This window comes from Erpetoichthys calabaricus, chromosome 11, assembly GCF_900747795.2.
Source record: "Erpetoichthys calabaricus chromosome 11, fErpCal1.3, whole genome shotgun sequence".
NCBI lineage: Eukaryota > Metazoa > Chordata > Cladistia > Polypteriformes > Polypteridae > Erpetoichthys > Erpetoichthys calabaricus.
Window position 1 is genome coordinate 82,150,376 of NC_041404.2, and position 15,846 is coordinate 82,166,221.

The 15,846-nt window shown below is 37.8% G+C and overlaps 1 protein-coding gene across 1 annotated transcript in view; it reads left to right on the forward strand.

Moving 5' to 3' along the window:
• The window catches only part of LOC114660644 (nuclear factor NF-kappa-B p105 subunit-like), an 83,348-nt gene that overhangs the window by 17,835 nt on the left and 49,667 nt on the right, over positions 1-15,846 (forward strand). Inside the window, exons 2-4 of the mRNA XM_028813470.2 lie at positions 4,245-4,302; positions 9,916-9,956; positions 14,496-14,594. Of these exons, the coding sequence (XP_028669303.1) occupies positions 4,245-4,302; positions 9,916-9,956; positions 14,496-14,594 (198 nt within the window). The remainder of the gene's footprint in view (positions 1-4,244; positions 4,303-9,915; positions 9,957-14,495; positions 14,595-15,846) is intronic.

A 15,846-nucleotide genomic window follows, 5' to 3' on the forward strand; every position in this document is an offset into this window, starting at 1 on the left:
TCTGTGACTTTTACAAAAAAATTACGCCTGCCACAGAATCCTGCTGTGTGAAACATAATTATAACCATTGTTGACAAAATAGACTTCCTTGGAAACAGAGTACTGAAAGACAATGAAACCTGACATATTTGTGCCATACGACAAATTTAAGTATTTCAGAAAAAAAGGGTAGTTTAGTGTTATGAATTTAGAACTGTGTTATGTGATTTGTGTCCATGTATATTATCTTGCCTAAGGCTCCCCAAAACATAAAATAAAGCAGCCAAACTAATGCAACAGAAAATGTGTATATCTAACCAATCTTGTATAGCACACATGATACAGGCATATCTTACCTGAAACTGGAGATGCACTTACGAAATTATGTTTATTTTGATAAGTAAATCTTGAGTGGGCATTTTCTAATCCATGCAGCTAGAAGAGAAACAGAGAGCTCCATTATATGTGTCACCTATAGCTTTGCTGAGGCGTATACTGTACATAACTACTAGATAAAAGGTCCATTATTCAGGTCCTTCATGTTATAAGGACAAATACTGAAAAAACAAAGCAATGACTTGTGAAAGCAGGTTGGCAAATGTCTTAATAAAACAAAACTGTTCACCATGCAATGGCTGATGTATGTCACATTTATTTTAGAAAATTCCAGAACCATTCATTCATTAATTCTCAGATTCATTTTATCCAGTTTAGGAATACAATGAGCAACAGTCTATCCCAGCAGCACTGGGTGCAGTGCAGGAAATGAGTGAGGCTATTGGCACTGTCGTAGAGCAAAGTTGTCCCTAGAAAAATACTGCCTGAATGTTCTACTATATTTCAAAATTACCTGCCTGTCCACTTAAGTCAGTAACTATTCAAAGAAATATTTTCTAGGATATCAAATTTAATTAAATTCCCGCCATTTGCATAATTGCAAATTGGAGAAACCATTATGGTGTTAATGTATGAAACATTTTCAAAAACCAATATTATTATTTACTTTTTTCTATTCAAATAATACATTTTGCTGTTTATACCTGGGTCTAGGGCTGTCAGGTTGCTGTGCACTTCTTTATTAATAAGCTTTTAGTCATCTGCAATTGGATGTGGTGGGCAAAGAGGACAAGGAGAAGAAGCCTCTTCTGTCGAGCTTGCTGTGATGCTTGATTTGCCTGACGTACACCAATCTCCTGTTATGAAACTCAGTGGTAGCATTTAGCAAGTTCCATCTTTCATTGATGATTTAAGCATAGATGCTAACTTAGGTAAAGTTTGGCAATGCTTATTGTACCAGTTGCTTACTTTGAGAAGAGCTTAGACATTTTCTTTTTGTATCATGATGCAACTTTTTGTTGTCTACTTTCTGTCTTTTACAGATTTCAAGTATTACTGCACACACATCTGTTAACTGTAACATCACACAACACGACATAGAAGCTTCTCATTGTTTTGTTTAATGTAAAAATGCACAAAAATTTAAAATATATTTTGTAGCTGCCTTTGTAGAGGTCTGATGAGGGGGACCTTTGGGTCGGAAGGCCCTCCACCTGCACCACTGGCTCTGCAGAAAAAATAGTAGTATAAAAATTAAATGTGAACAAAGTTTTAATTGATAAGCCTATAAAATCTTGTCAAGTTCTGACAAACAGTATACATTTTAAAATTAATAACATAACATAAAATTATCAAACCTGTTTAAACCAGTCCAGTTGGTAGAAGCAGATTTGAAAATGTTATGTTATTTTTAAACAGTTTGTTGTTAAATGATATAAACCTTTTTTCAAGTACCATGATAAATGACATTTTGACATACTTTTATTCATAATTAAACCACACATTCCAGAAAATATTATACTAATTGTCAGGAAGCACATTGATGCAGTAGTTACCACTGCTGCTTCATGGATCCAGTGTCTTAAGTTTGAATTCAGTGTCCATTTGTCGTTTGTGTGGAGAGTACATGTTCCCCTGTCTCTACATGGCTATTTCTCTTCCGAGCACCTTTTGCTGAGCTCTTATTTACTCTGGACAAGTACTGATATCGTAGTGATTGGTTATAGTTTAAAATCTTTGTGAATCAGGCACCTGCCAAGAATTGCAGCTGATCAGTGTTCTGGTATGTTGTGAATATTTTTTCCATTGTATTTATTTTTTGTTGCATTGTTGGTGATATCATTTAGTGCTGTTATCAAAACAATTTCTAGATACACCTTTTCTGTTGCGGGGCGTCCGCCACATATGTGTCAATTTGTAGCCCAAAACATGCAAAGCTATTTAAGAATAAGGGGTGGCCATTAGCAATTTCCAATCTTTATGACCATTATGGAAAGACACTTTGTGCTCCCTAAAAATATTTAAATTGGCTTTGCCCTTGGCTTTACCATCAGCTTTAAACTTTGGGGAGAATTACATGATTCCCAAGGGTAATGGCTGAGTTTGGAGTTTTCCCTTTACTTACACACCACAACACAATAAAAGAACTGTATCATAATTTCTCAAAAACCATATTAAAAATAATTATGCTGAACTTTCCTGGGCCTAGTCGTTCCTGTTATGACAGAACTCCACAATCTAACAGAGAAGCCTCTTATGGTTCTGTCAATGACAGAATTACCAAGGTCGGCATGGCATCCTATTTCATAGACATGAAATCTACATCCTCTGATTTTAAAATTACAGAATTACAAAATTACAAGCAGGACTTCTGAGCGGCATGGAACAGTACCAATCCAATTCGCGAGGGATTTTGCTTATCTTGACATTAGGACTTTAGTATAGCCACTGCTACAGCAAGATGTCTAATGAACCTGCCAATTCAGAAAGTGAAGGAATTAAGACAAATCTTTCTAATTTATTCAGCCTGCTTGAAATTGTGATGAACTTGAGCGAACCCAGCATAGTCTCAATAAACTATAGCAAAAAGTCCTCACAAAAGGAAGGATTCATCAGCCTTCGTATTGTGAACATAAAAGGTCAGATGCAGATTCTTTATCAATAAAAATATTTATTACAAAAAATGCTCTTGGGGCGGCACGGTGGCGCAGTGGGTAGCGCTGCTGCCTCGGAGTTGGGAGATCTGGGGACCTGGGTTCGCTTCCCGGGTCCTCCCTGCGTGGAGTTTGCATGTTCTCCCCGTGTCTGCGTGGGTTTCCTCCGGGCGCTCTGGTTTTCTCCCACAGTCCAAAGACATGCAGGTTAGGTGGATTGGCGATTCTAAAGTGGTCCTAGTGTGTGCTTGGTGTGTGTTTGTGTGTGTCCTGCGGTGGGTTGGCACCCTGCCCGGGATTAGTTCCTGCCTTGTGCCCTGGGATTGGCTCCAGCAGACCCCTGTGACCCTGTGTTCGGATTCAGCGGGTTGGAAAACGGATGGATGGAAAATGCTCTTCTTAGCAAAAGTTCCAAAGAGTGCCAAAGGATCATTGGGTGTTGCCTAAAATCTTTTTCTACTTTTTTGTCTTTTAAAAGTTTCATTTTTTTCAACAACTCTACATACTTGTACTTCTGAGCCTTAGAGCAAGAGCCTAAATGATAATTTGATGATCATTGTAAGCAAAGGTAATAACAGGGAAGGCAGAGTGTGCATTTTGTTTTTTTGGCCCCATAACTCTTTGTTGACACTGATATATACGGTGCAGCTTCACAGTCATGCCAATATATGTATTAGTTTCACTACTTAGCCTTTCATTGCCCAAAAACATTTTCAATTAAATTGTATTAACCATGGTGCCTCTTTGTAGTTTCAGTGAACTGTATTATCAATCACTTTTCACCTAGTGTTGTTTGCATTTGGCAAAATTTGATAATGATGAATAGATCTTCAGAAATTCACTCTGAGTCTCCACACAACTTGGTTGCATTCTGTAAATCGGAATAGTAGTAGAATTGATACTGACCTCAGATCAACTTCAAGAACTAAATTTCATGTGCAGTTTTGCTTTTCAACCCACAGGAAAAAAAAACTGTGTCAATGGGATGGGGTTTCTGACTGGCAAGGGCACCACCAAGGTGTCAAAAGGCAACAGGAACTCCCACAGAAAACTGCTAAACAATTCAGGTGTTACTAGCAAAAGGAAAGGTCCACTTACATGCTGGTGTAAGATAACAGATGTTACAATTGTAGAAAGGAATCCCCTGGACTTACCCTTGTGAGTGAGATGTTATGCCAGGAATTGTATTGAAAGAAACTGTCAGTGTAACACAACCTATATGATATATCAGACTGTGGATATGATACTTATTAAAACATCCATTTCATATTTCAGATGGATCTTTGCTGTAGTATCCAGGTAATGAACTTCTCTGAAGTTGATCCTGAAATAAGTAAGTGATCTTACTTAAATTAAATTTCACAAAATTGAAACCAAATGAAAATTGTGTAATAGGTTTTTATCAATGTGCAATGTATAAAGTACATGTTAAGATTCAACAACAGCTTTTACTTCAACAGAGTAAAAACACTGTACTTCAAAATATTTACAAGGGCTACCAGTATTATTACATATGGTATTGGACCATCTCAAGCCACAAGATTCAGGGATCGTTACATCCTCAATCCATGAGGCTACAAAGCAACCACTCATACTGACAACTAAGTGCTTGAGAGTTTCTGAAGTACAGTATGTCATCTGATGTACAGTATAATACATAAATGGTATTGCATTGATTTTCCTGTGTTGTATTAATGGCCTATTGTTGGTACTGTACTATTCCATCTAGTCTATGCAATACAAGCAAGGGACAATTGCATCATGCTGATCATACTTAATGCATCTCACATACAGTACAGTGATCCCTCGCTATATCGCGCTTCGCCTTTCGCGGCTTCACTCCATCGCGGATTTTATATGTAAGCATATTTAAATATATATCGTGGATTTTTTGCTGGTTCGCGGATTTCTGCGGACAATGGGTCTTTTAATTTCTGGTACATGCTTCCTCAGTTGGTTTGCCCAGTTGATTTCATACAAGGGACGCTATTGGCAGATGGCTGAGAAGCTACCCAACTTACTTTTCTCTCTCTCTTGCGCTGACTATCTGTGATCCTGACGTAGGGGGTGTGAGCAGGGGGGCTGTTTGCACACCTAGACGATACGGACGCTCGTCTAAAAATGCTGAAAGATTATCTTCACGTTGCTATCTTTTGTGCAGCTGCTTCCTGAAACGACATGCTGCACGGTGCTTCGCATACTTAAAAGCTCGAAGGGCATGTATTGATTTTTGCTTGTTTGTTTTTCTCTGTCTCTTTCTCTCTCTCTATCTCTCTCTCTCTCTCTCTCTCCCTGCTCCTGACAGAGGGGGTGTGAGCTGCCGCCTTCAACAGCTCGCATACTTAAAAGCAAACAGCCCTATTGATTTGTTTGCATTCTCTGTCTTTATGAAGTCTCTGCTCCTGACAAGCACTCCTTTGAAGAGGAAGATATGTTTGCATTCTTTTAATTGTGAGATGGAACTGTCATCTCTGTCTTGTCATGGAGCACAGTTTAAACTTTTGAAAAAGAGACAAATGTTTGTTTGCAGTGTTTGAATAACGTTGCTGTCTCTCTACAACCTCCTGTGTTTCTGCGCAAATCTGTGACCCAAGCATGACAATATAAAAATAACCATATAAACATATGGTTTCTACTTTGCGGATTTTCTTATTTCGCGGGTGGCTCTGGAACGCAACCCCCGCGATGGAGGAGGGATTACTGTATAATGTTTTTTTTTAATATCTTAAATTATTATGACATTTTTCAATCCTGCAGTGTGTCCAGTGCATTTGGGAGATTCAAGCCATGTGCACTATGTAAAATATATTGGACACTAGATAACTTAGTCCAGATTTCGTATTTGATGAACATAAACAAGGACTGCAGCAGTCACTCTGCAAAACTGCAAATTTGTGATTAATGAGTACAATAAAACTCTTACTTTTAGTTTATTATGAACTGCATGGATGTAACGATTCTAGGTGCAGCAATATACCAAATATTATGAACTTCTGTCACCTCACTGAATTTGTTGGGACCCAGATCTGTTTTCATATGTTAATAATTAGGCCAATGGTGCAGAGTCTGTTGAAAGAACTGACCCCCTTGGTAGTTTTCCCATTTTTTCATCATACAGCATAGAATCATAGCGAATTTAGTTGGATATTTTTGACATTTAACAACAGCAAAAGACTCTTTGATGTCAAAGTGTAAACAGATATTGGCAAAGAGGTCTAAATGAATTACCTTCAAGTCAATTACCTTCAAGTCAGCAGTCAGTAAATGTGCCATTGGCAACCATGACAGGCTTGAGTCTATGTGCACAGTTTGCTCTTCTCCAGCTTTGAATATCTGGGCACTGCAATTTTTTCCCATTCTTCATTGCAAAACTACTCAAGCTCTGGGACTGTTTAGCTTGCGAGTCATCCAGAGTTATAATACGTAGGTATCCTGGTGGCCCACCTCACTAGTCTTCTTCATGCACAGACACTTAGTTTTTGTGAATGACCTGTTACAGCTTTCTACTGTATTTCTTAATGCTTGTTTTATCTGTAATGCAAGGGATATTTTCTTGTCTTTATCCCCTAACTTACTCTTTTTAAACACCCTTTCACTGAGTTCTTAGAGTGTTCTTATTGTCTACATCGTGTAAGTTAGACCAAAATACTGACTCACCACAAGATGGACTTTACAGATAAGAAGCATTTATTACAATCAATGGAACCCTCCTGACTACAGACAAGTGATATCCCTTGGACTAATAAGGCAACTAATAAAACCAACTAATTGTGTGGTATTAAAGGGGTGAATAGTTATGCAATTAATTATCCTGTCTTTTTATTTGTAATTGATTTAGAACATTTTGCAGAGATCTGTTTTTATAATTCAGCATTAAATAGTCTTTTTCTGTTCATCAGTGTCAGAAAAGGCAAATTAAAACCATTGTTTTTCAGTGTTGCATAATGATAAAATGTGAAAACATCCAAGGGTTCAATACTTTTTATATACAGATTATACAAAAAAAATAATATTACTGACCTAGTCTCGCTGAAGCTGACAGCCATGAATGGATGTTGCTTAAAACTGGGGGGGGGGGGGGTCAATTAGATGGCTCACTGAATGTCCAATTCCTAAATCATTTTAACACCTCATGAAGATTGCGCTCAAAGTAAGGGTGGTGATTTTCTACTCCAAAGATCAGAGCTGCTCTCGTTAACCTGGTCTAACAGAGAGCTAGCTAATATTTACGATAAACTGTCTACAATCGAAAATTGTCCTACAACAGCACAACTGAACATTTAAATGTGTGTTGCGTGTGTAGAGAGCACATAGCACATATTAAAATTAAACACAACCTGTTTTGAAAATAAACATAACCTGATGCAAGGGAAAAACATTTTTGTGACAACAGTGGCATTTGAATGGTAAATGTGAATGTTATGGTGTGTGACAGATGACATTGCCCCACCGGGACGCCGGGAGGGGGGCAGTATTTTCCCCGGAACATGAGAGGGCAGCCTTCCTGGGTTGCATGGGGGCCACGTAGCCGGGATGCTCATCCCTGTGGGAGGACGTGGCCACCGCCAGGGTGCGCCTGGACAGCTCCAGAACAGCGGTCGACAGCACTTCCGCCACAGCAAGAAGTGTTGCCAGAAGAGGAGCTGAGTCCATGTGCAGCATTTCTGCCACACCTGGATATAATTCAAGAAACACCTGGAGCACTTCCAAGTGCTGTATAAAGGAGGCCACCGCACTCCACTCGAGGCTAGAGTTGGGAGGGAGAAGACGGGCGCCTGAGTAAGGAGGAGAAGATGGCCGAAGAGGTGAAAGAAAGAGAGAGAAAGAGACTGAGTTGTTTAGGCTTTGTGGCATTGTGTAAAATAAAGTGTGTGTATAATTGGGACATTCGGTGTCTGTCTGTGGCCGTGCTGGTTTCTCACAGGTGTCACAGGTGCTGTGTGTGCTTTCTGCTGATCATTACAACAAGAGTGTAGGAGTCAATGTAAGCTTGAAAAACGGGCAGCTATATTCATGAAAATATGAACAGTAAAATATGCATCTGAAGTAAACGGTCTGTCACACTCCATCAAAACGACTGCCATGAAGAGAGCTGATAAAAAAGAGCCACAGGAGATGCAGATTTCAGTACTCAACACAATTCAACAAATCTGCCTAACAACACCAATAAAGCACAGCAGCCACCTTCTGACTGCATGCCTAAATGAGTAACTAAAGAAATTCAACATTACTCTCTGGTTGGAAATGCAAACATGCCATGACAAAATGGTTGCAGCCTTTTAACACATTGTATATTCATAGACCACAATGCTTCTCTAAACTCTGTGTGCTGTTGTTATGTCATATAGTGATGTAAAAGTTAAAATGACAGAAAGATATTGTAGCAGACAGTGGCACTTCTCAAATGTGTGCATCCCAGTGGCTGTGGTGGTCTGTGTCTTTGTCTGTGTGTCTGTTTCCACTCTGGCAGCACTCATTACAACATGCATATTAATTATTAAGCCTCAGTTACCTTGTACTTCTGAATGGATGACAAGAATTTTAGCTTTTTAAGTTTAAAGCTTTTTGTTCAGTATCTTTTGCTCTCTCCCTCAAAAGCCCAGCGGAGGTTTAAAACGCACAGACTGAAGAAATTGGGGCTAGGTGTTTTAGGAAGAAGCTCTGTGGATGAAGCCTTTGTAGTGCAGGAATTTGCTGCTATTCTCTAAACACTTTTTAATGGATTGTCTCCAGATGTGTATTCCCATTTCAGAATTACATCTGGCTCTGAAAAACTATAATGAACCTAATGTTTTTAATAATTATCAGAAAACCATTACCTAAAACCCTTTTCCTGTGTTTGTAAAAAGTTCTGCTTTTCCTTGAAATGTTTACTGTTTCTTTCAAACCAAATGATAAAGTCCTATTAACAAATGGAGCTCTAGTGTTAATCATGTCTGGTCTGCTGTGGAGCCTATTCTATAATACTTCACATCTCCACTTTCATATCTGTTATGACTTTGAAGTCTAAATTTATTTTATCTTGTGTGGAATAAACAAAGAAAGCAGATAATGGTTTGGAGGATCCACCTCGTATATGGTTGGCAACAAACAAAATGAACTTTAAAATGAGTAATCGTAAAGGACTGAGTCAAAAATAGCAAGGAGGTTGGAGTGCTCAAGGTTTATAGGTACAGGGCAGGAAAGGGCGAGATCTCAGGTAGAAATGAGATCTGCGGGAGGGCGTGTTGTAGCACCGGAAGTGGGCTGAGTCTTAGTCTTTCCTTCTGGTGGGCTTTCCTTCTGGAAAAGGCAACAAGTACCGTTTGTCAACCCCTGACTCTGCATCTTACCCCCAGTTAAGTCCTTAAGCTGCCTCCCATGCGCGTGTTTCTGACACTTGCTATATAAGTGTCCTTCGTTTGTAATAGCTATGGGGTTTGATGAGTAGATATGTATAGTCAGAGTGTTTAAACACCCCTTGTTCGCTTGCATATCGCCTGATATTTAAGAGAGTTGTGCATCCCATTTACTGTGGGATGTAAAGTACAACTTACAAAAATAGCGATACCGTTTACAATTTATTTAGTATTTTTGTGCCATCTTTTATATGATAAACTTTATACAATGCATGATGGAAATGAATTTAGCTAAAAATATAGTTTTGTGTTTCAGATGTAATTATAGGCTTTCAAACAGTATTCACAGTACCAAAGGATTTAATTTATTTAGCCAGAGTTGTAATTAATTTATGGTGTCTTGCAGACTTTATTTTTTTATAAAGGATTTTCTGCTTTGTAAAGTTTGCATGGATTTCCTGAGTGAGATCAACTGGTGATAAACAATTTTTTGTTCATATAAACTTTTTGCCTTTCTCATTTTTGGAAAACAGTAAACAATACATTATTTAAAAATATCAATGTAATATTTTAACTTATATATTTCTTTTTGCTCATTTGTTTTGTAGGACTAGGCCCATATGTTAAGATAACTGAACAGCCCAGACAGGTATGTCAACAGCTTTGTTTTATGTCACATCATCAACACGGGTATATGCAAAACATACATTTTTTAGATACTGGGTCATGGCACTTGAACTTCCTGGTTGCATATTCTGCTTGTTCAAAGTCATGTCAATAGGTTGACTGAGAGAACTGAGAGAATGTGGGGTGAGCCTTGAGGTGGACTGGCATCCTGTGCAGGGTTTGGTTCCTGCTGTGTACTGATGAATAAAAAGACAATTTCTGTCTCACCAAGTCCCTGTAATGGAAGTCGAGGTTAAAAAAAAAATAAATGAATGAATGATTGTGATGTACCCGCTGGCATCAAACACAGTATGTGTATAAGAGGCAATGTCGTTAGAGCACTGGATTTTTAAATACACAGGCACTGGTTTAAATCCTATTCCTTCAACCCCTGAAGCCCCCTCATTTACTTACACTCTTACTATAAAAAGTACATTTGTAAACTCTTGTCATCCACCATGATTCTGCGGAGAGGCACCTACCAAATCTACAGGTGCTGGTCATAAAATTAGAATAACATGACAAAGTTGATTTATTTCAGTAATTCCATTCAAAAAGTGAAACCTGTATATTAGATTCATTCATTACACACAGACTGATGTATTTCAAATGTTTATTTCTTTTAATGTTGATGATTATAACTGACAACTAATGAAAGTCCCAAATTCAGTATCTCGGAAAATTAGAATATCAATTAAGACCAATGCAAAAAAAGGATTTTTAGAAATGTTGGCCAACTGATTTCCAAAGGAAATGCAAAATTTACTTTCATCAGAGAACATAACTTTGGACTACTCAGTAGCAGTCCAAAGGCGAGACGCTTCTGACGCTGTCTCTTGTTCAAGAGTGGCTTGACACAAGGAATGCGACAGCTGAAACCCATGTCTTGCATACATCTGTGCGTGGTGGTTCTTGAAGCACTGACTCCACCTACAGTCCACTCTTTGTGAATCTCCCCCACATTTTTGAATGGGTTTTGTTTCACAATCCTGTCCAGGGTGCAGTTATCCCTATTGCTTGTACACTTTTTTCTACCACATCTTGTCCTTCCCTTCGCCTCTCTGTCAATGTGCTTGGACACAGAGCTCTGTGAACAGCCAGCCTCTTTAGCAATGACCTTTTGTGTCTTGCCCTCCTTGTGCAAGGTGTCAATGGTCGTCTTTTGGACAACTGTCAAGTCAGCAGTCTTCCCCATGATTGTGTAGCCTACAGAACTAGACTGAGAGACCATTTAAATGCTTTTGCAGATGTTTTGAATTAATTAGCTGATTAGAGTGTGGCATCAGGTGTCTTCAATATTGAACCTTTTCACAATATTCTAATTTTCCGAGATACTGAATTTGGGACTTTCATTAGTTGTCAGTTATAATCATCAACATTAAAAGAAATAAACATTTGAAATACATCAGTCTGTGTGTAATGAATGAATCTAATATACAAGTTTCACTTTTTGATTGGAATTACTGAAATAAATCAACTTTGTCATGATATTCTAATTTTATGACCAGCACCTGTATATATATAAAATTCTTTTTGCGTTTGAAATGGAAATTACGTGTGACAACAGAGGAACAGGAAAAACATTCTTAATAAACCTGATTCTTGCCGAGAGAGCGAATGGTGACATAGCTCTGGCTGTAGCGTCATCGGGAATCACTTCTACATTATTAGATGGAGGCCGTACCTTTATACCTCGCTCGCGACGAAAATCCAATTTGCAACATACGCAAGGGCTCTGGAAAGGCAAAAGTCTTGCAACATTCAAAGATAATTGTTTGGGATGAGTGCACCACGGCACATAAAAGAGCTTATGAAGCCTTGAACCGAACAATGCAAAATCTCAGAGATCCTACCAAAATAATGGGAGGTACTGTCGTTTTACTCGCAGGAGATTTTCGGCAAACATTACCAGTTATTCCACGAGGGACACCAGCGGATGAACTCAACGCGTGTTTAAAATCCATGCTTCTCCCACGGTCAGTTATATGTCGCGTGTTCTCGGGTAGGTACACCAAAAAATGTATACATTTCTGCATGTAATGGCCAAACAAAAAATGTAGTATAACCGAAAGCACTGCAGTAGTACTCAATGTATCTTTACTTCTTAAATGTTAATGTTTTACTGTTTAATAATTTATATGCTTCTTATATGTTGTTCAAGTTCTTTTATCAAAATATTTTACTGTTTAATAATTTATATTTATATGCAATGTGCTTCTTATATATTACTTCATATTCTCATATGATAGTGATGTTAATAATGTTGTTTATATTAATTTCTATGTTATTGTAAATGCTCTTTATTTGTTGAAAAATAAAATTGGCAATTAACAAACTTATTTTATAAATACTACATTTTATTTTTTTCCCTTGCACTCAGTGAGCGAAGCCACTGGGTAATCAGCTAGCATATAATAATAAAATATCTTTCAAGAATTACTGGTTATTCTGGATAGCTACAAAAATTTCTATGGCAGCTTTAACTCCTTCAGTCCAGCCACATTATTTAAAGGGCCATGTGAATAAAGTATTCTTTAAACTGCTGTCGTAATGCTGTACCTTACTTAAGGGGAGCCTTAAACAGTGTTGAGATGGGCATAAGCATACACACAAACATTATATATATCAGATTCACCTTTATGAAAAGTTTGTTTCAATCCAAACTGTTTAATTATGGTGTACAGTCCAATTTACTAAACTGATATTTTACTGACCTCTAGCAGTTTACCTTCAGCCTTGGATATGAATCTAGTAAATAGTGGAACTAAGTGTATTTTGCCATCCTATCAGGGCTGAATTGCCTCCTCTTAACAGCAAAGAGCCTTTATTTAATGTAGCTTTGTCCTACAATGAGCAATGTCCCAAGGGGCTTTTAAAGTACAGGACTACAGCGGTTTTGTTTTCTTGTGTTTTCTGTTTTACAATTGAAGCTTAAGCAGGTTAAATGACTTGCTTAAAGTCATCCATTGAGGATGAGGCAGGGGGTAAACCAATAATTTTAAGGTGAGTGCTTTAGCCTACTCCGACCTGCATAGCTTTTTTGATTATGTTCTCATTTTAATTTATAAAAGTCGCTACAACAGTGTGGCTTCATTAATTATGATACTAGAAATTATTTGAAAAGAGCCCCATATATTTACGTTTTTATGACTGTCAATGATTCTATATACTGTACATATGATATAAAATGTTTTATTTGAGTTTAATAAGTGCAAACATGACATATAGCAAAATCAGTAGAAACAGGCTAGCTTTGAAGCCCTGACAGTTCTATGCTGCCTCGCAACCAATAGACTGGAGTTCACATCTCATGTGCTCCCCATGTAAAGTTTGCATGTTCTCCTCATCTCTGCATCGGTTTCCTCCAGGTGTTGTTTCCTGACACAGTCCAAAGACATATAGGTCAGGTGAATTAGCATTGTTAAATGGACCCTAGTGTGTGTGTGTCCAGTCTGAAACAGGCTGCCACCCTGACCACATGTTCCTCCCTTGTGACCTATGCTTGCCGGGTCATGAACATGGATGGATGGGTCTACATCAGTGTCACAGTGAAAAATATCAACAAAAAACACTTTTTAAAATACCCAAAAACATGTTTTGAGCATTTTTGAAATGATGTGTGTCAATGTGTCTGTGGATTAGTGTATTTGTGTGTCTGGGGTAAACATATAATGAACACTGTAACTTGAAAAATAATGGATTAAACTTAAGAAATATTGTGGACATTTTGCACTCATTAGTCTTTAAGAGATGATTAGGTTGTGAGTGAATCTAAACTATTCATTTTCAAACTTTTAAAGTTCAAAGTTTTTATTGCAGGTATCAACAACTGCCAAACAACTGCTCAGAAGTTCACAAAACTTCATATAGCCTTTTGGACTTTCAAATAAAGAGTTTTGCGATTCAATCTAAAGTTCAAACTTTCAGCTTTAAAAGTTCACAATTTTCAAATGCAAAAGTCACTGTAGTTAAACTTTAATAAAAAAGGAACATTAATAACATATTATCTCTTTACTAAATTACCAAGATGTCTATTTGCTTGTGGCAGGTATATATTTTATTTATTTTGAAAAAGTTTTTCTACTTTAAGTTTATAAACTTTGAATTTAATTTATGTGTTGGGGATGCTACCTCCAAGACCACCCCAGCTACGTGAAAAAACGTGTGGAGTTTCTCCTCCAACTCTTCCTAATATTTAACATCTGAAGTGAAACAAGCCAAGACTAAATGAATTAATGCAAAATTCACTAGTTATAAGTGATATGATTTTTTAATAAATTATTTAGATTTAGGCCAAAATATGCATGAAAATATTTTATTTCAATGATATTTGCTTGCAAAGTGGACTAAAGTGTGAAAAATAAACTTCAGTCCAATCGCATCTTGCATGTACTTTGAAAAATTTACCATACTGATATTTTAAATATTGTCATGTACTGGCCAGCTCAGATTACCTTCTATTGTGAGGCATTAGAAGCATAGCAGATTTACGATTCGTTATTAAAATTTCACTCTTTCCTAGAGAGGATTCCGCTTTCGCTATGGATGTGAAGGACCAACGCATGGAGTTTTACAGGGAGTCTCCAGTGAGAAAAATAGAAAGACATATCCAACTATTAAGGTATTTCGAGCCTCATTATGGAAATTATTTTCTGCTATTTAATTAATGGGATTAACACATTTATTTCTGTAATTATACACAAATAGTGGGAATTGTTGTTATTATCTCTCTATTATAAAAAGAAATCCTGTCACCTGTCCTGATAGTCTACTGTCCCCTGTCCTGATAGTCTACAATACGTGATCTTCTCGGAAGATAATTTAAAGACCCGCGAGACGAAAGAGACCTGCCACGGTGCGTCTCACGGGAACATAGAACGAGAGTCTTGCAAGACACACCCTACTTACAAGCAATATAAAAAAAACAAATCAGTAGTGTAAAGGCAGTCACGCAGCACACACAACTCCAGGGCTCTCAGTGCATATAAAGTGTATAAGGTCAAAACGGTAGAAATGAATAGGGTAGAAATGAAATGAATAGGGTAGAAATGAAATGAATAGGGTAGAAATGAAACGTCGACGATTAAACGAAGAAGAAAGAAAAGCGCAGAGAACAGAAACCCAAAAGCGATGGAGAGAAAAAAATGATAGAAAGAAAAACAATAATCTAGGTGCAAATTTAGAAAAAAAGGAACGTGATGATCAGCCCGGAACAAGTGAAATGGAAAAAAAGCACGTCCAATCGGGCGTGGAGAAAAGAGACTCAAATGTGTTGGACAGAAAAAAGAGCAAAAAAGAATAATCGAGGTGCAAATTTAGAAAATAAGGAAAGTAATTATCAGCCCGGAACAAGTGGAATTGAAAAAAAGCATGTCCAATCTGGCTCAGAATTAAAAGATAATGAGTAAAAGAAAGTAGAACTTCATAAAGACGTTTACAAACGTTGACGCTAAACACATGCAGAGCAGGTTAGAGACTATGAAACCAGTGAAATTAGAAAGGATCAAGAAAAAAAAAATGGCGCTATACACATGTGGAGAAAGCTGCGACAGCAGCTACCCCAACCGAACGCGAGCAACGTTATACATCCTGCAAGAAAGAATTCAACCACGCCCATGGCCAGAAATAAAAGACAGGTATTGCTTTTACAACGTCACGCGAGACCAGGCAGTGAGCCATCATTTAAAACAAGTCAACAGACCTCTAAGCTAGCAGTTGCTGGATTGCTTTTGGCAGGCAAGCATCATGTGCTCTGAGCTCTTAAAACAACGACATGCGACAGGCAGAAGAGGCAGCTAGCAAGCAGCAAAAAGACACCAAATGATCCAAAGGCATATCCTTAGCGTACGTTCAGCCGCAACATCCTTCACAAC